This window comes from Oryza sativa, chromosome 9, assembly GCF_034140825.1.
Source record: "Oryza sativa Japonica Group chromosome 9, ASM3414082v1".
NCBI lineage: Eukaryota > Viridiplantae > Streptophyta > Magnoliopsida > Poales > Poaceae > Oryza > Oryza sativa.
In genome coordinates, this window is record NC_089043.1 from 20,521,697 (window position 1) to 20,546,628 (window position 24,932).

General features: G+C 38.0%; 2 protein-coding genes across 3 annotated transcripts; one reads left to right on the forward strand and one right to left on the reverse strand.

The window, feature by feature from the left end:
- Nucleotides 1-1,890: 1,890 nt before the first annotated feature.
- Nucleotides 1,891-2,999, reverse strand: LOC4347154 (uncharacterized). The gene is made up of 2 exons (XM_026020214.2): nucleotides 2,844-2,999; nucleotides 1,891-2,735 (listed from the first exon to the last, which is right to left on the reverse strand). Exon 2 carries the CDS (start codon nucleotides 2,705-2,707, stop codon nucleotides 2,135-2,137), a length of 573 nt encoding a protein of 190 aa, XP_025875999.1. The 5' UTR covers nucleotides 2,708-2,735; nucleotides 2,844-2,999; the 3' UTR covers nucleotides 1,891-2,134.
- Nucleotides 3,000-11,290: 8,291 nt separating this feature from the next.
- Nucleotides 11,291-13,211, forward strand: LOC4347155 (dormancy-associated protein homolog 3). 2 transcript variants are annotated; one of them, XM_015756983.3, is made up of 4 exons: nucleotides 11,291-11,420; nucleotides 11,632-11,971; nucleotides 12,087-12,204; nucleotides 12,555-13,211. In XM_015756983.3, exons 2-4 carry the CDS (start codon nucleotides 11,677-11,679, stop codon nucleotides 12,580-12,582), a joined length of 441 nt encoding a protein of 146 aa, XP_015612469.1. In that variant the 5' UTR covers nucleotides 11,291-11,420; nucleotides 11,632-11,676; the 3' UTR covers nucleotides 12,583-13,211. The 2 variants fall into 2 exon arrangements, with proteins under 2 accessions (XP_015612469.1, XP_066160104.1); XM_066304007.1 differs by having other exon boundaries at nucleotides 11,366-11,558.
- The last annotated feature ends 11,721 nt before the right edge of the window (nucleotides 13,212-24,932 follow it).

Below are 24,932 nucleotides of genomic sequence, written 5' to 3' on the forward strand. Positions count from 1 at the left end.
ACATATGTACTTACGCACACCAAGGCCCACATCTTTCTTTTTTTCCCTTTCTCACTTAAATTACATGGAAAACCAAACTAATAATTTAATGAGCACGTGTGTCATTAAGCATCTAAGAAAAGAAATAATACTAAATGAGCAACCATCAATAAATGATACGTAAGTAGAGGTTACCACCAAGCTACAGCAAATAATAGTTGACTACAAATAGATTGCAAGTAAGACTAATAGCGTTCCAACAATCCTAAGATGACACGTAATTCTTTAATAAATAACACAAAATCTAAGAATAAAAGTAAAACACCTTGTCATCAATTTACACTTAAACCGGTGGACCAATTATATTCAACCATTATATTAGATCTATCGAAGTAATCCGTTGCTCTTAAAAACAATTAATCCCACCCTATATACGTACATACACAAGAAATGTAAAAAAAAGAGCGTATCTACCATTTGCCCTGTATGGTAGTTTTTTTTCAGCGTTAGCTCCTAGCGATGTTATCGAGGAAGCCATGTCATCCTGGCACCACTTGACACCACCCCGTCAATTTTCATGAATGTATTTTTTTACTAACGACGATGTAAAAACCAGTTGGCTGCTCATATAAACACCTATGCATAACCATCCTGTGAATACACATACAAACATTATCTCCTACAAGAGGAAAATATTTGTAAAAAAAAGCCAAGAAAAATTATATAGATCCGAGAGACTACTATATATTCACCATGAAAAACATACATATGTGCGTGCGTACATACGTACGTACATACATGCGTACGATCGAAAATAGCACGTGGAACCACATTATAACTCTTTATAATTATGCCAATATCATCTTAATAATGTTAATAACTAGCATAAACAATTTTGATAATATAAATTATTCTTTCGTATATTACCCATGAAAATGCATAAGTGATTAGATGCATAATAAAAGAAAAAAACAAAACACATATTAACTCGTATGTTTGTGAAGGATGGTGATAATAAAGTGATTTTTGTTTGAATATAATAGACATTATCATATAGTATATTAAAGTTTATGGTCTATTTTACGGAATAAATATTTTTTTTTTATTCTAGGTAATGATTCTTATAGTGAATATGGTGAGATATCTTTTAGTATTTTTTTTATAAACAATAAGTGAATTGCCCGCGCATATGCGCGGGCTTCCTTCCTAATGATAAATAAATAGTCTTTAATATCGTGCCTATTTTTTTAGGATTATTGGCTAGTGATAAATAAATAGTCTTTGACATCTTGGCTCGATGATGCTGCTGGCTTCGACATAGCATGAGATCGGCAGAGCTAAGCTAAAATTAACTTTATGTTTTGTGTGATAAAATGATTGATGGTACGTACGTACTAGTTAATTAAGTAATAGACAAAGTAATAACACTCAATTATGCGAGCGATTTTTGCCTGTATCGTTCTGTCTTTCTGATTAGTTTTCGGATAAAATCACACAGGTATTAAAATTGAAAACAAAAATAAAATTGAAAACGCTGGCAACAGCGGGGAGCGCTCCATGCATGCCGTACGTCCAACTGGACAAACTTGACGCACAGATCATCGCGCGCGTCACATGAATGATTCAAAAGTACGGAAGAGATTAGTTTATTTTCAGATTCAGCTTAACTCACAAAACACGGCCCATTGTAATTCATTGGTAATATCTCCGTCTCAAAATAAATATAGCAATCTAGTTCTCCCTCCATCCTGACATCTATCCAAAATCCTTTATATTTTGAAACAAAGAAAATACGTATCAAATTAAACATACATACTTATTATGAATTTGGACATGGTTTATCCAAATTTGTAATTGGATATATCTAATCTAGTACAACGTACTCAATTTTATATTTTGAGACCGATGGAGTAACACGCGAAGAGCTCGACAGATATTGCATTGGCTAGATCGTAACAATCAAATATTACATGTCATTTTAATTTTTCATCTAGGAATACTGTGTTACAACAGCGTACAACAAAATGCAGTTCCATTACAAGTTTACAACCCCCATGGATTACGATTAATCATTTCTGACGGCTAGCTCCGTCTCGATCGCGAGCTAATTAATTAATTAAGTAATTAATTAATAAAGCAATCGAAGAAACTGCTACTAGTCGCGCGGCGGCGCACGGTCGTTGACGTCGACGACGCCGTCGACGACGTCGCCGGCGGCGAGGCCGTTGTCGTGGCGCTCGACGCACTGGAGGATGTACTTGAAGGCCTCGGTCTCGCAGGGGATGGCGAGCGCGCCCTGGTGGCAGAAGCCGAACTCCTCCTCCGCCTTCTCCAGCAGCAGCCGGAACACCGGGTGGCCGAGGTACCTCGTCGGGATCACGAACCGCCGCTGCTCCGGCCCCACGTACACCGGGCAGTACCCCCTCGGCACGTCCGCCGGCGGCTCCGGGCTCTGGCAGCTCTCGTCGTCGGAGTCCACCGTCACCGTCCTCTGCAGCCGCCTCATCACGAACGGCGGTATCGCCGCCGCCGCCGCCGCCGCCGGAGCCACCTCCACCACCTCCTCGTCTTCCTCGTCTCCGGCGGTGGCAACATCACCCTTATTCGCCCCCAGCGCCATCGCCTGCCATTTCTGCAGCAGCTCCCTCAGCCGCGTGATCTGCTTCATCCCCGTCGCCGTCGTCGCCGCCGCCGCCGCCACCTTCACGCCGCCGCCATCGTCGCCCATTTAGGATCGATCTTGTCACTGAACTGAGCTGGAGAAGAAGATGGAGAGATCAGCGAGAGCGAGAGCGAGCGAATGATGAATGGATCGAGAGGACGGCATGCGAGAGTGGGCATGCGATTATATAATCAGTTCGTACTCGCAACGCGGCCATGGAGGGGTAACATGGCAAGCTAGCTGCATATGCATCAGCCGGAGAGATTCCATTAATTTTCTCCCGGTTTTTAAAATGGGATTTGATAATGTTTTGATTGGACGAGACTAGCGCGGCGTGTCGCTCAAGAATGCATTGTGTTTGATCCATCCGGGCTAAGCTTTAGCTAGCTTAGCTTAGATAGCTAGACTTCAAATTAAAGAAGATTCAGAAAAAAAAAGTATAAATATATTTTGTACGTACGTTGCCTTGCAAGCGAAGCAGGAATATATCATATCAATTCCGGATTTTAGTGATGAGCTTGGCGCAATCGCCAAGTCTGGACTCTGGAGTTGTGCTTAATTCACACTCCTTTTTCTGCAGTGGAATAGCTAACTGAGGGCCTGAGGCAGGCTGTGTGCGCTGGAAATTAATTAATTTTTCAGGTAAGTACGGACTTTAATTTATGTATGGCCTGCACAGGAACATGCTTGCATGATTGTGTTTGATCGGATGCCAGGTTAGAACATGATGGATCACCAAGTCAGAATTAAGCCGGTGCATCTGCGTAAAATTGCCATATACTTACTTGTGATTTTCTAAAATGCACTTGATAGTGCAGTGGTAAGAAGTGTGTGGTTTTAATTATCTCTAAGGTCTTATGTTCAATTTCTAAGACATTTACAATTTTCTCTCATTCACCCAAAATTTTTATATTTTGGAACGGAAGAAGTACGTATGCTAGAGGTGTACTATGTACATGAATCCATCTAAAGGTCGTAGATTAAAAAATTCTTCATTTTAATTCCTGTATGATTTGAGTCTTGAGTTTATTTTATTTTTGGCCCGACGTGACAAGGACAGAAACCCCCAAAGCATGGACTGATGACCACTGAGTTATGCTCTGATCCCTGAAACAATTCTTAATAAACCACCCTCAAATAACTAATGACCTGGGGAGCTGAGCATGCATGCACCCAGATGTAAATTAAAAGGGAGAATGATAAGTACTATTTAGCTAAAGCATGTCCCAAACTTTACATTACTTGATGAACCAAACAGCCGTTAACAAAGCATCATCACACAAAATTAAACCGTTTCTTATTCATCATAAACTAGAAACGGAGGACACATACGTGGCCGGCGTGTTATGCTAGATCTTCAGATAAGGACATTGGCATCGCTTGGAAAGGTGGCTGCTGCAACGTGCAAGCACATGACCGACGAGCTATAGCTACTGCTCCTACGTAGTACTTCCTCCGTTCTAAAATGTAAGTATTTTTGAGGTTGGCATGGGTATTAAGAAAATAGGTGAGAATAATTGAAAAAGGTGTGTGATTGGTTGAAAAGAGAAGGTAGATGAAAAAGAATGGTTGTGATTGGTTGAGAGGAGAAGGTAGGTAGAAAAATAGCTTCATTTTAGGACTAAGTACTGTGCTAGAAATAGCTATATTTTAGGACGGAGATAGTATATGGCAACTACTACAGTACTGGAGTCTGGAAATGTGTACACTTGAGAACTCGACATGTAACACACACAATATATATATATATATATATATATATATATATATATATATATATATATATATATATAGGCATATAGAAATATAGATGCTACGAGTGACCCAATGGGGCCAACAGAATTAATCGCCAAAAGAGATGAAATTAGCGAGCCATGTGAATATGTCGATCTTGATAGATTATACTCCCTCCATCCCATAAAAAAACAAGCTAGTATTGGATGTGACACATCCTAATACTATGAATCTAGACATACATATGTCCATATTTATTATACTATAATATGTCATATCCGGTTCTAAATTCTTTTTTATGAGACGGAGAGAGTAGATACCTACTTAACTAAGAAGGAATAAGGAGGTCGGTGGCACGATTAGTACCTCTCTAATCCTGTCTTAGTTTTTTTTAGAAAAAAAACAATATGTACAACCCACCGTACAACCGCGCATAAGACGCTTACATAACGCATAGACAATCATTCTATAAACGTGCACACATATACTCTACTGGAAATTTAATTAACCATAAATACAAACGCTCTCCTATCAAGTTTAGCTATCAAGTTTAGGATTTGATTTCGAATAGACATGTTTTACCGTGAGAGAGACTTAACCAGTTATAAGTTTTGTTTATACTAGGTAAAACCCCGCGCATTGCTGCGGGAATTTATTATGATAACAATAAAAAATTAACATGTAAGATAGCTAGATAACATCAAATTAAGTAAGTTAATGTGGTTTATGATAATTTAAATTTAAATAGTATGTAGAATGGTGATTCAAACGTAAAAAAATAAGGTGGTATGACTTTATGGAAAAAGAAAAGCAGGGAGATAGTTTGGACCGTAGATTAATCATCTAAAGGCTAAAAACAGTTGATGTAATATGACTTAATTAGAGGAAAAAAGGAGAAAGATAATTTGGACCATAGATTAATCATTTAAGCACTAACTAAGTGAGAACGAACTATAAAAGTATATAGGATATCATAAAACATAATAAAGATATATATTGAAACATTATGTGAATTATATTGGATGATAATTTAATATGTTTGTATTTGAAAAACTCTTAAATTATAAAAACTATAAAGATATAGCATGTTTGCATGATATTTAAATGTGATGATTGTTAGTGGACGATGACATGGTATCTTTGTATGTTAAGTTTAAGGAGTTAGTGGTGGATAACTCTATAATAAGATAAGATTACTTTGCAATTAATCTTGTCTTAGCTTTAACTGCACCTCTTGATTATTCGATCTCTTTGCCGTCGGTGCCCGCTAGCTGCATGATCGGTACGTGTTTACGTGTCAGGTAGTACTAAAATTATATTCCTACGTGAATGGCCAGACTTGTTGCTATTATAGCCTTTTCCTGATGCTTTCCTACTGTGTTTGTGCCATCGCTGGTGTACGTACACGGCTTTAGGTAGGGTTTTCCAGCTATGGCTATGGATTCTTTTCTTTTGGTTTTGGTATATGAACTCAATCTACGAGTATATTTGGAGGAGCTTAAAATTCTAAGAAACAGCTGGTAGGTAGTTAGAAAAGCTAGATTTAATTTTCAGTTTCTGACTTCTAGTTTATTTTCTGGATTATACAATTATAATTTCTCAAAATATGAACTAAAAGCTAAATTATTTGAAAAAACTTTAGATTCTACGAGAAATTGCAGCAGCTGGAAGCTCCCAAACAAGTGCGTCGAAAAAACGACCACCCACGAGACGAGCTAAAGCTTAGCGCATATCAGCTCCTATCGTAGCTGCGAGATGCAGCTAATTTCAATGACTCAGTTGGAGAATGTAGATGGGAATAATGTTTGTTGCCTTTAGTCCTGCATGCAGCCACAGTGCCATACAGTACAGGTCCATACCTATACAGCTGTACATGTGATTTTATTAACAAACTTAATTTGGTGCTACTCAGAAGAAATGATAAATTTTAGTGTTATTTTAACAATCAGTGATGATGTACGTCTTGCTGGCTGAATTAAAAGAGTTTATCAGTGCATCAGAGAACTTTTACAGCTAACCCGGCCCAAGCTGTAGAATTCGTAGCCCATCAGGCCGTCGTTAACTTAGCCTATGAACCTTTTAGGCCTGGACCAAAACTGAGCAGCGCGGCACTACTGCCGGTTTCCAGTTTGCACTGTTAAGTCTGTTACAAGTATTAATTTATGGGTGTAGCTATATTTATTGCGCCATATTTTTCATCAAAAAATAATCGGCATGTATTTACCTTGTAAGTCCCTAAATTACATATGTAATTTTAGTGTATTTATAACGTAAGTCTCAAAATTACATATGTAAGTACTAAAATTACATATGTAAATTCAAAAATTACATACTAATTGCATATGTAAGTGGGGTATAAATGAGGTGTAACTACAGTGTAAGTGGCTGAAAAAAAATCGACTGTAGCATATGACACCATATTTCTAGCGACTCCGTTAATTTATTGTAGGATATTAAAACCTTCGTTCCAAACGAATAGCATCAGACGAGACGGTGTTTCATATTATTGATATGGTAGAAAAAAATATAAGATTATTATCATGGGAAATAATAATTAGGATAAGGTAGGAAAAAATACAATCACGGCACGTACCAACAGCTCCGCACACACTCCGCAAAAAGGAACTAGCACCAAGCCCACTTCCACTATGCGTGACTGTACGTCGTTAGTGCTACAAGTAGGTCACAAACATCCTGTCTAGCACAGACTCCAACCATGACCAGTTGATCACCCATGGGCTCTCGACCATCACCATGTAAAAAGGGTTGTCGAAGCATGGGACGAGAGTGGAGAAGATTCACTCCTCTCTCGTACAGATCCGATAGCAAAATTTAAGAGCGTCGTTAGAGCAGGTACAATAGCAGATTATTAGCTAGCTACAAATATATGAGATAAAAGATAAGAGAAGAACAGCTGGCTACAGATAGCAGGTACAATAGCAGATTATTAGCCAGCTACAAACATATTTTAATGGGATAAAAGATAAGAGAAGAGCAGCGGGCTACATATCTGTAGCCAGTTGCAGCACGGACTCCAAGACGCAATGTGTGTATGACAGGTGGGACCATATATTAATAGTATAGTAAACAATTATTTTATGAATTGGCTATTAGATTGGCTATAGATGAATTAGAACTAGTAGTGGGCTATACTATTAAACTTGCTCTTAAAGACCGAATTGATCGAACATCAGACAGGCAATATCTTCTTTCAAGTAGAAAAATCTTAAAAGGTTCATATATAGCGGAATTGAGCTAAATTTAGTAAAGTTCATGCAAAATTCTTGTATATATTTCTTGGGAGTGTTCTTTTGTGCTGAGTGGCTGAATAAATGGATGGTTGGTGACAATTATTTGAGGATACGGATAAATGAATTAACTATCATAAATTTAAAAGATATATTTTTAAAATATTTTAAGAAATTTATATATACTTTGTTTTTGCAAAAAAAAAATCATAAGTTTAGGAAATGTTCCATTTATTCATCATTTTATTAAGTAAAAAAGAACATGGCTATGAGAAATGGAACACTTCTTATCCAGCACTAGTACTTTTCTCCGACGAATTCTTCTTTGAAGCCAAGTACTATAATTACTACATCTCCCATAATTTGAGAAAGAAAGCAATGTCTGAAGAGGATCCAACCCACTGTGGGCACACGCGCACGGATATGTGCCGAAATATCTCTCCATCGCACAAGTCACAGTCAGTGACTCACTGCACGAACTAAACCGTACATGAGGTGACACCATGATCATCTACTACTCCAATCTCGGAGTAAAGAAGGGGAAGAGAAAAAAAAGTGCATATGCCAGCACAAAAAAGTGCCGTGCTTTGATCGATCGATCGATCTCCATCGCTCATCGTCGACCACGACCAAGCTGCTGATCATCCAGATCTTGGATAAAAATGCCCGATCGTCAGGGGAACAAGCTGCTAACTACTCCCTCGTTCCATTACATGTACAAATATAAATTTTCGTGCCCAACGTTTGATCGTTCATCTTATTTGAAAAAATTTATAAAAAAATTAAAAGTTAAGTTGCGCATAAAGTATTATTTATATTTTATCATCTAATAACAATAAAATACTAATCATAAAAATATTTTAAATAAAACGGATGGTTAAAGTTGGACACTGAAATCCACAACTGCGTTTATTATGGATAGAGGAAGTAGCAAGATAGGCAGTATTACGGTGATTTTATTTCTAGCTGTTGTCTTACTGCTCTATGAGAGTCGTTGATACTGACCGGTGAACAGTGACCAACCCTTTTTCTTCTCTTATGCAAGTAGTGTCTTTTACTGTTGCTTTGCACTTTTTCTTTTCTCTCTTTTTCTTATTCATCCTAGTAGGAATACTTCGTTTTCATTTCTCGAAGCTTTATACGGCCTGATCGAGAAATATGGGTGTCCCTCGTCCAATGCGAATTGAGTTTGGTGAAGACTAGCTAACATGAGGTAGGTTCTTTGATCCACAAACAAGTTCAGTGGCGTACTACTAGCACTCTAGCAGAGATGGATCTGAAGAATGGTGAAGTATCAGGGCCTGTCATTATATCAGTGAAGCTCATTATTAAGATAACCCAAAGTCCACACAATTTTTTAGATAATATGATAATATCCGAGACTTTGCTCAACGAGTTACGTACAACCAATTATTATAAAATCCACACATAAACAAACTCAGTACACTGATATGATATAAATAAAACACAAACTAAAACATACCAACACAAGATAAAAGAACCCTGAATTACTGAATTCTATTCAAGAATCTCCATCCGAAAGTTGAAAAAAAGGTGCATAATCATCAACTCAAGTGTACGACATGGATCATTTACTAACTTGATATCATTATTATATCTTGTAGTTAAGTCCAACCCCAAAACCAATATGTTTTCCTCAAAAGTAACTACAAATAAGATTTTGATGATTGCAATGACATGAGACCGGATTAATTGAATTTCTACCCGGGATTTCTAAGCTACTATGATATCATTCACAGTGAGGTGTACTACCAATCATAGTATGTTGAACAGACTCTAATAATTGACCGAAACCAATAATTAATTAAACCTTAAATATCTTAGGACTGGACGTGCACGTATTTAGGATGAAGTGTATACGCTGTTAGCCACCACAGTACAACGCATGGTGCCAAGCTCCAGAATTCTCTAAAACCGCCGTTTCTGCATGAAACTATATAGGAGATCTCGGGAGCATTAGCACGAACATTATGGGCCTGTTCGCTTTGATGCCATTTTCAACCTTACCAAATTTTGATAAAGTTGTCAAAAAAAAGCTACATTTAATTTGCTACCAAATTTTGATAACTATATAAAAAATCCTGCCAAAATTTTAGCAAGTTTACCAAAATTTTAGTAATTATACCAAAATTTGACATTAAAGTGAACAGGGCCTATATAGAGTAATAATAGATTCCTAATCCTACCCTCAACTCGTCCATCGATCCACATCCGACGGATTAAAAGCGCCCTTAGTTTATGTTAGCTGCGGCCCGGATAGCGACACGTGGGCCCCGCTACGTGGCGTGCTAGAGTTTGGCGAGCACGGGTGGATCTTATCGGCTTCGTGGAAACTGGTGGCGACGTGGGACCCACCTGGAGAACTAATCTTCGTGTTAATTTTTTTTAAAATTTTTACCGTAATAAGATGCGGCTCGGCTCACCTGTGGCTGTGGGTGGCTCGCTAGCTGGGCTCGAGCCACGCCGTAAGCTCGAGTGTCGGCTCGGTGGCCATACAGTGCCAACTGCCAACTGTGATTCACCTTAGCGAAATTGCAGACCTGCAGTGTGTGCACTCGGAGAAATACTCTCACACAAAATGCTGATTTGTGTACTAGGTGATAGGGATCACACGCTTTCAAGAGTTCTCTTTTTGACAATGTAGGAGGTGAGGTGCTTTTCGTGACCTGGCATGTGCATAGAGTTATAGATTGAGTGGCATGCAGATGCAGGGGATCGAGGGGAGAAATATAGAGTGGTGCGGTACTATGATCGTAGATTGTATTTAAAGTAAAAGTAAAACCATATTATCGTAATAATTTATTTAATTTGTAGGAAATGACGGAAGTGATTTTGAGATAAAATGGTTGACAGTTGTATGCATGTTGTCACGGACGGACTAAAGGCTTAGCGTGATCTTGGACAGCCGCCATGGATTGACTGTGAGCTCCAAAACTTTAGATGACATGTACTCCCTCCGTCCCCCCCAAAAAAACCAACCTATGAAGGATCACATCCCCTCATAGTACAACAAATCTGGACAAAGTTATTAGTTGTACTAGGAGGGGTCACATGTTGGTTTTTTTAGGACGGAGAGAGTATTTGCTAGTGTCCCATCATGTATGTATATAGACTAGGAAAATATGGATCTTCAAATTTTACTAAACTTCAGAAATTTTATGCATTTATCCTTTCATAATCCTACCAATTTATCAGCTTAAGGGTCCTATATAAAGAAAACAACATATAAATTAATCCAATAGAGCTATTTTAAACAAGTCCTTTAAAATTCCCATAAAATATGCTATTTTAGATAAACTTTGGAGGCAAATAAGTACGAGGTTTCACCTCATATTTTCTTCTGAGTTCTTGTGTTTTCATACGTGCCAATCAAATGATTATATTTAATTTGTAACTTTTATGTGTCTTAAAATTGTAGAACCCAATGAGCATAATATTTTATTACTATGTATTTTTTTCAATTAATGTATTTTTAACAATTAATGCATTTCGAAGCTGCTCTTATCATGTACATGGACGCAGACTCGAATTGTTCATGAGCCGAGCTAAGCCGTTAAGGCGCGGATCGAGGCATGGAAAAACCAAAAAGACAAAAAAAAAAAAAGGAAAGTGACAAGCCAAAATTACACATGCCTCCCAAATATCTCGCCGAAATGCTCTCTCCACCCCCAAGACTCCTCTATAAATCCACTCCCCTCTACCTCCTTCCAACAAGGAAGGAAAAAAGAGAAGCAACCAGACACTGCACACATCATCATCTTCTCCCCCGAGACCGGGTAAGCCATCCCCTTCTCTCTCTAGATCTTCTCTCTCTCATCAAGAACAACAAGAGTGAATTAATGAACAGCAAGAACAACAACAAAAAAAACGCAGAGGAGAGGATGCATGCATGATCAATCAAATTAAGCTTCAAGGTAGCTAGCTAGCTTGCTAGCTCTAAGCTAAATACACATTTAATTAATTTGCTACGTATAAAAAACGTTGCAGGTGATCTTGGGTTAGCTTAGCTAGCTAAATTAAGCTGCGTGCAGCATGGGGCTCCTCGACCAGCTCTGGGACGACACGGTGGCCGGGCCGCGGCCGGACTCCGGCCTCGGCAAGCTCCGCAAGTACGCCTCCTTCTCCCCTTCCTCCTCCTCCTCGACGATGGCGGCGTCGCCGTCGCCCATCTCGGCGGCGGCGGCGGCGGCCGACGCGCCGGCCGTGACGCGCAGCATCACCATCCTCCGCCCGCCGGCGCTGTCCGTGACGTCGCCGCGCGGCAGCGAGTCGGGCCCCTCCACGCCGTCGTCGCCGGCCAGCGTCCCGGACTCCCCCTTCGGCTCAGGTGGTGACCAGGCCACCATAATCTCTTCTTGAATCTTGATCTTTTTGCACACGCATATATCGTAATCTCGATCTTAATTATATCTATGCATCGTCGACTTGTGCATGGCATGCAGCACCGACGCCGAAGGGATCGGAGGGCTGGAAGAAGCTGCGCCGTGGGGCGGCGAGGATGGCCGACGGCGTGGACGCCAGCGCCGGCGGCCAGCCGAGAAGCCCCACCGTATACGACTGGTAAGATTGCCTAGCTAGCTACTAAGCTAAGCTAGCTCCAAACTAATAAACGAAGAACATGGAGAGACGGAAAAGACTAATTAATCACTAATGATCTGTTTGGGGAGCATATGATCACTGAATATTTTTCTAGAAACTGCAGTCGTCAGAAGCTCTATTAAATAGTTCAGATTTACTTAGATTCTAAGATATTGTAGTCATAGAATTTATAAAATGGACTAGAAGTTAATAGTTGGGTTTCGTAGCTTCTCCAGATTCTCGCTAGTCGGTGAGATGTATATTAAAATCTTAATAACTCTCTAACTTAAATAAGCAACCTATTTTTGCTCTAATTAATCCTTAACCTGCAGGGTGGTGATCAGCTCACTCGACAGGTGAAGGCGTGATCTATCTAATCGAGCAGCTAAGCTCTGCATCCGGCGAGAAACTGCACCTGCACAATATGAAGCAGCTAGAAACTGAAGGCGAGCAAAGAAGAAAAAAAACACTAAATTCTGCTCTTTTTCAGTTAAGTTTCAGCTCGTCGATCCAGAGCATGAAATGTTCAGTGTTCAGCTATCTGCACTACTACAGACTGCCGATTTTGTAGCCAAGGATGTATAAACGTATGCATGCTTGTACTACCACCGTATAATATACGTACGTGTACGTAGTAGATCGATGCAGACAAAAAGTCTTAGCAGAAGAGGGGATCCTTGTACGTACACAACCTGTAGTGTACGTACACGATGCGATCGATGATGAACTGATAGTATATGTATATGGCGCAGCTGGTGTATTATATTACATGCGCTAGCTGGAGGGAGAGTGTGCTAATGTTGTACTAGTACTACGACTGATCTGTTTGCTTCTCCTCTGCTTTCTTTGTCTCCAGAAAAGAGGGAGAGGAGAGAAGTTTTTCCCCTGTTTTTGTGGAATATGTAAAAGATGGCTGCAGTGCATGCAGCAGTGTAAAAGTGTGAAAAGAAGTGGGCAATAATGCATGGCCAAATAATGTTATGAACCTATACTTAAGACTGTTTATTAGTAGTAAGTAGATGGTATCTGTCAATTATCATGGTGGTTGATAATTGACAATACTTGATTGTTTTTTCACAGCAGTCGTGTTCCTGATGTCAAGACGATGGGGAAGTTTATCAGAAAATTGAATGTTACCGTGCTCTTTGGACTGTTAAAGGTCAAGAGGATGAGGCTGATGTATCATGAATGACAGAAAGTATGAACCATGCTGCCATGCCATCTCACTAAATTCACAATTACGTGCTTTACACCCCCAAGGCCCTAAAATATACTCATATATATTTTTTTGTCAATAACTTAAGCGTCCACTTGGAATTTGAGTCCTGTGTGAAATACAAAACGAGGCTCTAAAATAAGAAATCCATGTTGTTGTAACAGGGGGTCATCGCCATCCTTCCTATTCAATCGTAATACTTAAGTATGGAAAGTTCTTCCTGTGCTAGAAAGTTCCTCTCGAACTGGAAACATGCTCTCAAGTCGGAAATTAAAGTTCCTCTCGAGTTGGGAAGTTCTTCTCAAGTAGGAAAGTTCTTCTCGAGCTGGAAAAATGTTTTCGAGTAAAGAGAACGTGACCAAGATGGTTTGTCACTTGTAACTTGTTTTGCTCAGGAACTGAGGCAGATTCGCTTCGGGAGTCGACGGTGGAGAAGAATAAGCAAGTCCCAAAGAACACAGGAGGCATCCAACCGGGTGTCTTGGAAGGGAAAATTCATTTGGACAAAGGGAGAGTCAAATGGAAGATTCTGTGGGGACCACTTCTCAACCACTCCTGCCAGCTGGAGCCGAAAGACCTTATTAGCCCAGAAAATGTACCTTAATGCCCCTAGCACTCATGATATGGCAAGGGTGTTATAGTATTTTCACTGTACATTTACAAGGGTAGAAATGTAATATAACATGTAAGACCATGGGCTATAAAAAGCCGGCCAAATCCCTGTAGCAGAACAAGACATTCTTAATACAAAAGTAATCATCAAAAGTTGTGTTTGATGTTAATTTGAGCTCATTTCTAAGGATAGGCGGGAAAACACTTCTTCCCGTTCTATTCCCAATCTTGTTCGTGACCTAAGGTCACAACACATATAATCAAAACATACTCTCACTTAATTATACAACTTCAGTGTATGTTATTTTCTATCGAAGCTAAGAGTAAAATAAATGTAATACTCAACCAATAAACTGACCTTATGTTCTGTTAAAGTAATAATCGTTTTAGTAATTCTTGAAATAAAAATCTTCAACCGCATATTCTTCATACTTAATCTTCTTCATCACATCATTTTAAGTGCTATTTTCATGTCCATGTATTGGGTGGAGATTATTGGGTTGATATGTGGGCCTATTTTCTTTATGATTTAGTGTAGTGCTTAAGTGAGAAACGTACATGGGTCTTTCAGCTAGCTCCAAAAAATGGTGCACTAGACAACTTGGGTTCGGAATCGTACCTTTTCTAATTATTTGATATTAGGTCATTCCCTAATATTCACGTCTTTTAGTATAGTGCTTAAGTAAGTGGATTAAAATTAGGAGTAGCTATATTTTTTACGCTATTTTTTAGTTAAATTAGTTTTACACGGTAAATTATTATAGTTACACTATAGTTATATATTGCAAGTTTTAATATTTACATTGTAATTTCTTGGATTAAGAGAATTATGTTAAAAACAATTTATTATCTACTTAGAAGAGAAGAGAGGTGAGGTTGATATGAAGCGCACTTACACACGAGAGAGACACTAGTACAGATCCTTCCATTTGTGACGGCCCATAACAAGACTGGAATTTGCGGGCCGTCACAAGGAAGTAATTTCAATCGGGCCGAAGTTTCGCCCGATTGAGATATGGTCGCACAGCCATGATATATCGGCATAAAACTAAAGCCTATCACAGATGACACTTATCTGTGACAGGCTATAGTTGAGGCCCGATTGAGATGAGGGTTCCATATCTCAATCGGGCCCTAAAAGAAGCCCGTCACAGATGAGGGTCATCTGTGACGGGCTACAACTAGAGGCCCCATTGAGATAAGTTTATTGCCCTTCACAGATGACACTCTTTTTTGACGGCCTTTTATTAAGGCCCGATAGAGATTACTTGTATGCCCGTCACGGTTGATTGTTTTAGGGCCGTTACAGATATTTGTTGCATAGTATAAATACCCCCCACCACCTAGTGTAACTGTATCCCACTATTCACTATTTTGGTGGGAGGCTGTAGGGGGCGATTTTTTGTCCTTTTTCCAAGGAAAACAGAAATTAAATTCCCAAAAGTGATCAAAATGGATCAATCAAGTGAGTAATATAAATCATTAATTGAGCAATTTCATCACGTCTTACTTTTGCAATACTGATTTTATAATATGTTCCTCTAATTTATTTTTTTTGTAGCAATTGATCGAAGTTGGATATATGCCAAAAAATTGAAACGTCATTCTATGGAGTACCGAAAGGGCATAATAAATTTTATGAACGCCGCGGAGGAGGATCGGATAAGAAGAAACAGTGATTACATATGTTGTCCATGTGCAGATTGCAAGAACGAGAATATGTTTGATAGCGGAGAGGACGTACACGGTCATCTGATACAATGAGGATTCATGGAGGGCTATACATGTTGGGTGAAGCATGGAGAGCAAGAATCAGGAAGTGGAGCAGCAGCAGACAGAAGTGGTGCGCATAATCAGGAAGATGAAAATGAGCATGACATGTTTATACCTTCTCCATTGGGCGGTGAAATGGTTGATGTGGATCACGATCTGCTGCAAGACATGTTACGTGACGTTGAGGACCCAGCCCAGAATGAGAGAGATGGAATGAAATTCAGCAGGTTGGTAAGTGATTCCGAGACGCCTTTGTACGCTGGATGCAAAGCAAAACACACTAAATTGTCAGTTACCTTGGACCTAATGAAGCTGAAGGCAAGTAGTGGATGGACAGACAAGAGTTTCACAGATCTTTTAGGAATTTTGAAGGCTATGCTTCCTGTTGAGAACACATTGCCCGAGACGACATACGAAGCAAAGCAGGTTCTGTGTCCACTGGGGTTAGAGGTCCGTAGAATTCACGCTTGTCCCAACGACTGCATATTGTACCACAAGCAATATGCGGACTTGGATGCTTGTCCTGTTTGCAAGGCTTCTCGATACAAGCGAAAGAAAAGTGCTGACGAAGGAAATAAGTCAAAGAGGGGTGGTCCAGCAAAGGTTGTGTGGTATCTACCTATCATTGATCGTTTCAAGAGAATCTTTGCCAACCCGAACAAAGCGAAGTTAGTACGTTGGCACGCCATGGAAAGAAGGAATGATGGTATGCTTAGACACCCAGCGGATTCGATTGAATGGAGGAATATAGATCAAAAACACAAAGACTTTGCTGCCGACCCTAGAAACATGAGGATATGTCTTTGTACGGATGGCATGAATCCTTTCGGTGACATGAGTAGTACTCACAGCACTTTGCCAGTTCTTATTGCGAACTATAACCTGCCGCCATAGTTATGCTTTAAACAGAAATATATTATGTTGTGCTTGTTAATCCAAGGTCTAAGGCAACCCGGCAATGATATCGATGTATTCCTGGAGCCTGTTATCGACGATCTGGAGATTCTTTGGAAAGAAGGTGTGGAAACTTGGGATGCATATGGTCAGGAGAACTTCAAGCTAAGAGTTCTATTGTTCTGCACCATTAATGACTACCCTGCACTCGGTAATCTTTCCGGACAAACTATAAAAGGAAAGAAGGCATGCTCCGATTGCAAGGAACATACACGAAGCCGGTGGCTGAAGAAATCACGAAAGATGGTATACATGGGTCACCGGAGGTGGCTCCCGCTACGTTACACATTTAGAAGAAAGAAGAAAATTTTTAATGGTAAGAGAGAACTTCAGCCTGCTCCCAAAGATTTGTCCGGAGATGAGGTCCACAATATGGTAAAGGACATAAGCAATGAGTTTGGGAAGAAAAGAAAACGTAGCAAGACAAAGGAGAAGGGTATGTGGAAGAAAAAAATCCATATTTTGGCGGCTACCTTACTGGAAAGATCTTGATGTCCATCATTGCATTGATCTCATGCATGTAGAAAAGAATGTGTGTGAGAGTTTGGTTGGTCTGATGTTGAATATTCCCGGGAAGACAAAGGACGGGTTGAACGCGCGCCTTGATCTACAGGACATGTGAAATATGTGAATGGATGTGAAATATGAGATGGCTGTGAATGTGTGGTTGTGTGAAATATGTTGATGTCTGTGTATGTGAATGCATATGTATGAATGGGTGATGCTGGGGAGTTGGGGATATTGGATATCTGTGTTTGTTTCTGTCATTTTTGCAGCGGGCATGGCTAGCAAAGGCCTGAGGCTAGCCAAAAAACAAAAATTATTTTTTTTGTAGATTATAGTCATCTGTGACGGGCCATAACTAAATGCCCGATTGAGATGAGGTCATCTGTGACGGGCTCTAGCTTAGGCCCGATTGAGGTCACTAGTCATCTGTGACGGGCTCTAGTTTAGGCCCGATTGAGGTCAGCAGTCATCTGTGACGGGCTCTAGTTTAGGCCCGATTGAGGTCAGCAATCATCTGTGACGGGCTCTAGTTTAGGCCCGATTGAGGTCATCAGTCATCTATGACGGGCTATAGTTTAGGCCCGATTGAGATGAGTATCATCTGTGACGGGCTCTAGTTTAGGCCCGATAAAGGTTAGTAGTCATATGTGACGGGCGCTAGTTGTGACCCGATAGAGATAGATCATCTGTGACGGGCTATAGTTTGACTGGTCGTCTGGGTCAAAGCTATCGGTGACGGGCTTTACTTAGGGCCCGATTGAGATATATTCATTCATGACGGCCGTTTGCCCGATTGAGATAACTCTTCACATCAGTGACTTCTAGCCTGTAACGGACGCTGTGCCCGATTGAGATGGGGCTTACCGCCCGATTGAGATGAGGGTATCCGTTCTAGTGAGAGCAATCATATAGATAAAAAATGATCGGATTTAAGTAAAAAAAAGTAACGCCAATAGTTTTAGTAAACCCGTACACTGTATGGCGGCCAACTCACACATGCTGATGATCAAATGGCCCTGGTTCGTCGTCTTAATTAGGTAGGATTTTATAAGTTTTATAATTTAGTCGTGTTTTACAGCTTGTTTTTCTTGACAGATGCTCCCTTCATTTCTCACATTGCAAGTTATTTTAGTTTTATGAGTCAAGCTTTCCAAATTTGCCATAGTTTATGAAAGAGTACTATATACACTACTGGAAAACTGATCTTTGATGGGTTAATTTAAAACCACAATAGTCCCGGTTCCAAAAAAGAACCGAGGCTAAAGATCGGTTTAAAACCCCACAGCTATTCTACGATCTTTAGTCCCGGTTGGTAATACCAATTAGGACTAAAATTCACGTGTAGTATATAATCCCTCTCCTCCACAACCAACCCTCTCCTCAGATCGATCCCTTCCTCCTCTCCTCCCCTCCCCTCTCCTCCTCCCCCCTCCTCCCCTTCCACCTCCCATCCCCGGCCCTCTCCTCCCCCTCCTCCCTTCCCATCCGGCGACCAGCGGCCGGCGGGGTCGTGCCCGGCGGCGGCCGGCGGGGCCGTGCCCGTGGCGAGTGGCGAGCGGCGGCAGGCGGCAGCCACTGTCGACATCCTTTCTCTTTTTTTTTTCAATTTATGATTCACTTAGATGTATAATTTTGTGATTCGTTGCATGGATCTGAGGTACATAATATGTGATGTATATTATTTGTGTGTATTTTTTTAAGATTTGTGATGTATTTGATTTGTGTGTATAAGTAAATTAAGATCTGTGATGTGAATGTTTTGGGATGTTACTTTGATTTGGGATTTGGGGATATGCATCTCACTCGATTTGGGAGAAAATATAGGGATTAAACTCTGGCTAAAGAAACAATAAAAAAAAAAGAGAAAATGAGACCTATTGACAGTGCCATTGCCCTCTCTTTAGTCCTAGTTGGTGTTACTAACCGGGAGTAAAGATATCTTCTCTTTAGTCCTGGTTGGTGTTATTTCAACCGGGACTAAAGATGCCATCTTTAGTCCCGGTTGGAAAACCGGAACTAGAGGGGGTTACCAACCGGTAGTATAAACGGTTTCTCCACAAGTGGTAACATCAAATTCGTTTCATAAAATCCACCGTGAAATGTCTTGATGGTAAAATTCATTATTGTAAATGTTAGTTTATTTCCTATAAGATCGGTCGTAGTTAGAGGAGTTTGATTTATAAACAAAACTTAAATATAATTTATTACTACAGTAATACTAGTGCAACAATACGTTTGATCAGATCATCAGATGGAGTACTTATTTCATCTCTGTACTATAACTTCTTCATGTCTCCATATGCATGGCATACACTTCCTTTTTCTCCATGGGCGACGGGCACGAACCACACCAACCAACTCTCTCTCTCTCTCTCTCTCTCTCTCTATATATATATATATATATATATATATATATATATATATATATATATATATATATATCAAGTGTGGTATCACAAGTGTGGTATCAGAGCCAGTCATCATAGAGAAATCAAATTCAGAAGCTAATATTGGAAAGATAATTACTACCAAAGATAATCTGAATATAAGGTGTAGATTAAATCACATTGAAGACCATAGTTGGCACTCTAACAATAGTCAATTAAATTTAATTGTTGATCTGATATATAATTTTTATATAAATTGGGATAAAAAGCAGGAAGATTTAGAGCGAAGGATTGAAGATTTGTTTAAAGAACGAAAGCAATCTGAAGAACAATATTTGCTTGTCAGTAATAAATTAAATTCAGTGCTAAAAGAGCTAGAGGAATATAAGACAAGGCAGAATAAGATATTACAAAACAGTGACTATATCAAAGAATTATTAGAAATAATAAATTCTAGTAAAGGAAAAGAGATAGTTTTGGCTCCAACAGGCATAATTACCTCGTCTCAAGCTATTAATTCAGAAAAATGGACCTATCTAGGAGTTTGTTTAGAAGAATAGCAAGCAGAGACGATAAATCTTTAAGTTGTATTGATAAACAAAAAGGTAAAAATGAAGACATAGATGAGCTTGAAGATATTGCAGAAGTAGACAAACAGCTCGAAAGATATCAAAGAGATACTCTGAGGGCAATAAGACCTCAACAAATATATTGCATGGGATTTTTTGAGAATAAAAATGGGTTATACAGAATATCTAGAGAAGTAGAGTTAAGCGTTTTAACAAAGCCAGTTGAGCTAAAAATTGTAGCCAAGGAATTTGAAAATGGATTAAAGTATTCAGGGTATAAATATATTCACCAAGGTATGTATATAATAGGAATCAAAGGTATGACAAGAAAGAAATTAGGAGCTAAAGTTCTAATAACTCTGTTAGATAAAAGGTGGGACACAATAGATAAAGCAGCATTAGGATTTTTAGAAGGTGACATGAATGAGAATATGTTGATAACATATATAGCCCCAGATCTAATGATGCCTATAAAAGAATTTATAGATAAAATGAGTTTTGGTTTTCAAACAAAGGGATACGAGGAATTTAAAGGAACAAATTTGCTAGTAAGCATAGAATTTATAGGAAGATTAACTAATAGAAGTGCCTCCAAATACAAAATAAATGTAAATGACGTGATTGAAAATATGCACTCTAAGGGAATAACTTTCATGAGCCCTTTAAAAATAAGTTCTGAAGAAAGGGCATGAGAAGAATGGAAAATTAGTGATTTAATTGAAAGCAAAACTTTGAGTCAGCCTGAAAATTATATAAGTTATCAAAATAGTAAAGGAAATACCAGCATTAGATTTATAAATTACAAACCCAGAACCACAGATGACTTAGAAACAGAAGCATCTGATAGAAATATAATAGATAATAGAAGACATAGTGTTTCAGAGTTTATGGAAAAATTAGATCAAGAAAGTGAGATAAAATATTACGAAAATAAATTAAAGGAAATAAATGAAGAATATAATAACTCTATGAAGTGTGACTGGCCTAAAATAAGAGATAAAGAACTTTATTTCTATAGAGAATTAGCTAGAGTAAAGAAAGTAAAGAAGAACGAAGATATGGCAGTAGAAATTTTTAAAAACCAAGAAACCAAGATAGAACAGATAAAGAGGAAAGAGCAAGATAAGCATGACAAAGAAGAGCAAAATCTTGGTAAAATTTTAAGTGAAGAAGAGCAATGGGCAGAGAATGAAAGATTATTTCTTGAAAGTTATGAAGAAGAAATTAATCTAATAAATGAAATAGACAATGCAGAACAATATAATGATTTTATAAACACATTAGATGAAGTAGGGTTACATAATCTTGATAATGCAATGGAAGCTATGGAAGTGGACTTAGGAACAGGAAAGAGAAAAAGATATGGAGAAGGTACTGTGAAAAACGAAGGAGAAAGAGAAAGACCAGCTAGGGCAGCAGGAAAATGGCCCCCTGATAGAGAAGAATTTTCATATAACTATAGGCATATGGGTACAAAGAGAAGAGACTTTGAGAAGCCTGTTAAATTTCAAAACCAGAGGAGTGATGGTGCTATATTAAATTTAGCCGCACATGACCCTATTGATTGGCCTAATATTATTAGTATTTGGAAAGGTTTAATAGTTCAAAAATATATACAAAACCAGCACAATATAGGAAGTAAAGTTGAAGATATGATAACCTACTTAGAAACATTTTTAGGTGAATCTGCTAAGGTTCTATGGGAACAATGGGTTGAAAAGAATCCTAATAATTATGAAGAATTGAAAAGAGCTGGTAGCAATCCGCATAATTTTGCAAATGTTATATCTAACATTATTATAGCTGAAGATCCGGAATTAGGTTATACAACTTTGCAAAATGAAAGGTTAGAAGAAATAGAAAAATTAACGTTAACAAGTTGGAAAGGCATAAAAGAATTCTCCCAACATTATTTATATAATGCTACAACTGCAAAACAAGGATATAACAGGGGAATAGTTGAACGTTACTTCAATAAATTACCTGACCCACTAGGAAGTATGATATTTGAAGAATATAAAAAGGAAACTGAAGGAGCTGAAATCAATATCTCTCAAGCTATAACTTTTGTGTTTAAGCAACTAAGAAAAATATGCACGGGTATCCAAGCCCAAAGATCTATGAAACACTCGGATTACAATTTCTGCAATAAAATAGTTCAAATACCCTTGTCATATGGAGAAGACAAGCCTAGAAGTAAAAGGATTTATAAACATCAAAATAGAAACCATAATAATATTAGAACAAAGAAAAGGTATTTCTTAAGAAGATCAGATAATAGAGCACCCTTCTTACATAAAAGAAATGTAAGAAGATATAATCCAAAGAAAACCTATGACAAAACATGCAGATGTTTTATATGCAACTCGCCAGATCATTTAAGTAGAACATGCCCAAATAAAGATCAAAAGAGATATTCTAGTAAATATGAAGAACAAGAGAGGGTTCTAATTATAGATAGCGTAAATGAAAACATATTAGTATGTGATGATGAAATAAAAGATGACGAGTCAATATATTCTATCATAGAAACAGACGAAGTTGAAACCATCAACGAAGAATATGAATCATCCGATGAAGAGTTAGATTTAATTGACGAATTAGCAGGTTTAAAGGTTGAAATGATGGATCAATTAAATTGTGAACATGATTGGATTAGAGGAAAGGGTGACTATAATATCAAATGTGCTTTTTGCATATATTACCCTAGTCAAGAAAATAGAGTGACTTGTAGTATATGTCTAAAACAAGCTTGTGCTGAATGTATAAAAGCAAATAAACAAAAATGGAGAAAAGAAATAGAATTAGAATCAGATGAAAAGACATTATCTAGTAGAGTACGAGTGTTAGAAAATAGACTAAATAAACTAGAAGTAGAATTAGAGAACCTAAAAAATAATTGCGATATTAAGGCATTACCAGAGAATAAGGACATACAAAACACCGAATTTAAAGAGCAATTGATAACATTAAAAGACAGTAATACTGCTAAAATAATTCAACTAAGAGATGCCATAACTAATTTTGGAAATAAATATATAGTAAGATTGCCTTTCAAAGAAATATTAGGTATAAGAATCCCTGTTAAAGTAAAATTGACACCCAAAGTATCTTATAAAATATTGACACTGGGTGTACAAAGAATATTATTCATGACAAATATTTCACAAGATGTCCTAAAATAGTTCACACAATTGACGACAATAAGGCAGAAGTTTCCACAGACATGTCCGGAATAAAGAAAATTCATAATCAGTTAGCTTATAATATGGAGGTTTACATTAATGCAACTAAATATATAATAGATGAGATTACAATAAGAGATTTGTCAATGATTAATGATAACATGATAATTGGCCTAAGGTTCCTTCAACAATCAGTACAAACCACAGTAATACATGAGCAAGGAATTACTTTTATCCCATATCAAAATAATGTTCCATATATCTCAGAGGTACGAAAGCATGGTGGAGTCTCCCCCAAACTCGACAACTTAGAAGTACCCAATCTTGAGCCTGAAGAAAGAATTAATGAATATGAGCTTAGTGAGAATATAGACAACTATTATATATCAAATTCCAACATAGAGTGCATAGGACTACAAGCATTTGCACCAAATTGGTATAGAGATATTAAGTCTAAAAGGGATATAGAAAAAATTATTCAAAGATTAGAAGATATCCAAATTATAGGAGAAATTCCTATGAAATATTGGGAGAAAAATGCTATTGAGTGTAAAATTAATATAATCAACCCAGAATATATCATTAAGACTAGCCCAATAGAGGCAACTCCGAAAGACATAGAAGAATTTAAGATGCATATAGAAGAACTGTTGAAACTAGGAGCCATAAGAGAGAGCAGAAGTCCACACAGGTCTGCAGCATTCATAGTAAGAAATCATGCAGAAGAAGTTCGAGGTAAATCTAGGATGGTCATAAATTATAAAAGACTAAATGATAATACTATAGAAGATGCCTATAATATCCCAAATAAGCAAGAATGGATTAATAGAATACAAGGTAGTAAATATTTCTCAAAATTTAACTTGAAAGCTGGATTTTGGCAAGTAAAGATGGCAGAAGAATCTATAGAATGGACTGCATTTACATGTCCTCAAGGACATTATGAATGGCTTGTTATGCCATTAGGATTAAAAAATGCACCAGCAATTTTCCAAAGGAAAATGCAGAATATATTTAACGAAAACCAAGAATTCATATTAGTCTACATAGATGACCTGTTAGTCTTCTCAAGGACTTACAAAGAACATATTGCTCATCTTGAAATATTTTTTAGAAAGGTGGAACAAAATGGGTTAATATTATCCAAAAAGAAAATGGAAATATGCAAAGAAAAAATTAACTTCCTTGGACATGAAATAGGAGAGGGCAAAATTCATTTGCAAGAACATATTGCTAAGAAAATTTTAGAATTTCCTGATGCTATGAATGATAAAAAGAAATTACAGCAATTCTTAGGGCTTGTAAATTATGCTAGAAATCACATCAATAATTTAGCAAAGTTAGCAGGACCGTTATATGCTAAATTAAGAAAAAATGGTCAGAGATATTTTAATTCTGAAGACATCAAATTAGTAAGATTAATAAAAGAGAGGGTGAAAGAATTAAAACCTCTAGAATTACCATTAGAAGAGAGTTACTTTATTATTGAAACTGATGCATCGCAGCT

What these genes read in the sequence shown, in the direction of transcription:
- LOC4347154 (XM_026020214.2), bottom strand. Translation starts at nt 2,707, where the DNA reads ATGGGCGACGATGGCGGCGGCGTGAAGGTGGCGGCGGCGGCGGCGACG.
- LOC4347155 (XM_015756983.3), top strand. Translation starts at nt 11,677, where the DNA reads ATGGGGCTCCTCGACCAGCTCTGGGACGACACGGTGGCCGGGCCGCGG. An exon ending in GGACTCCCCCTTCGGCTCAG is followed by an intron (nt 11,972 to 12,086) that starts GTGGTGACCAGG and finishes CATGGCATGCAG; the next exon opens with CACCGACGCCGAAGGGATCG. An exon ending in AGCCCCACCGTATACGACTG is followed by an intron (nt 12,205 to 12,554) that starts GTAAGATTGCCT and finishes CTTAACCTGCAG; the next exon opens with GGTGGTGATCAGCTCACTCG.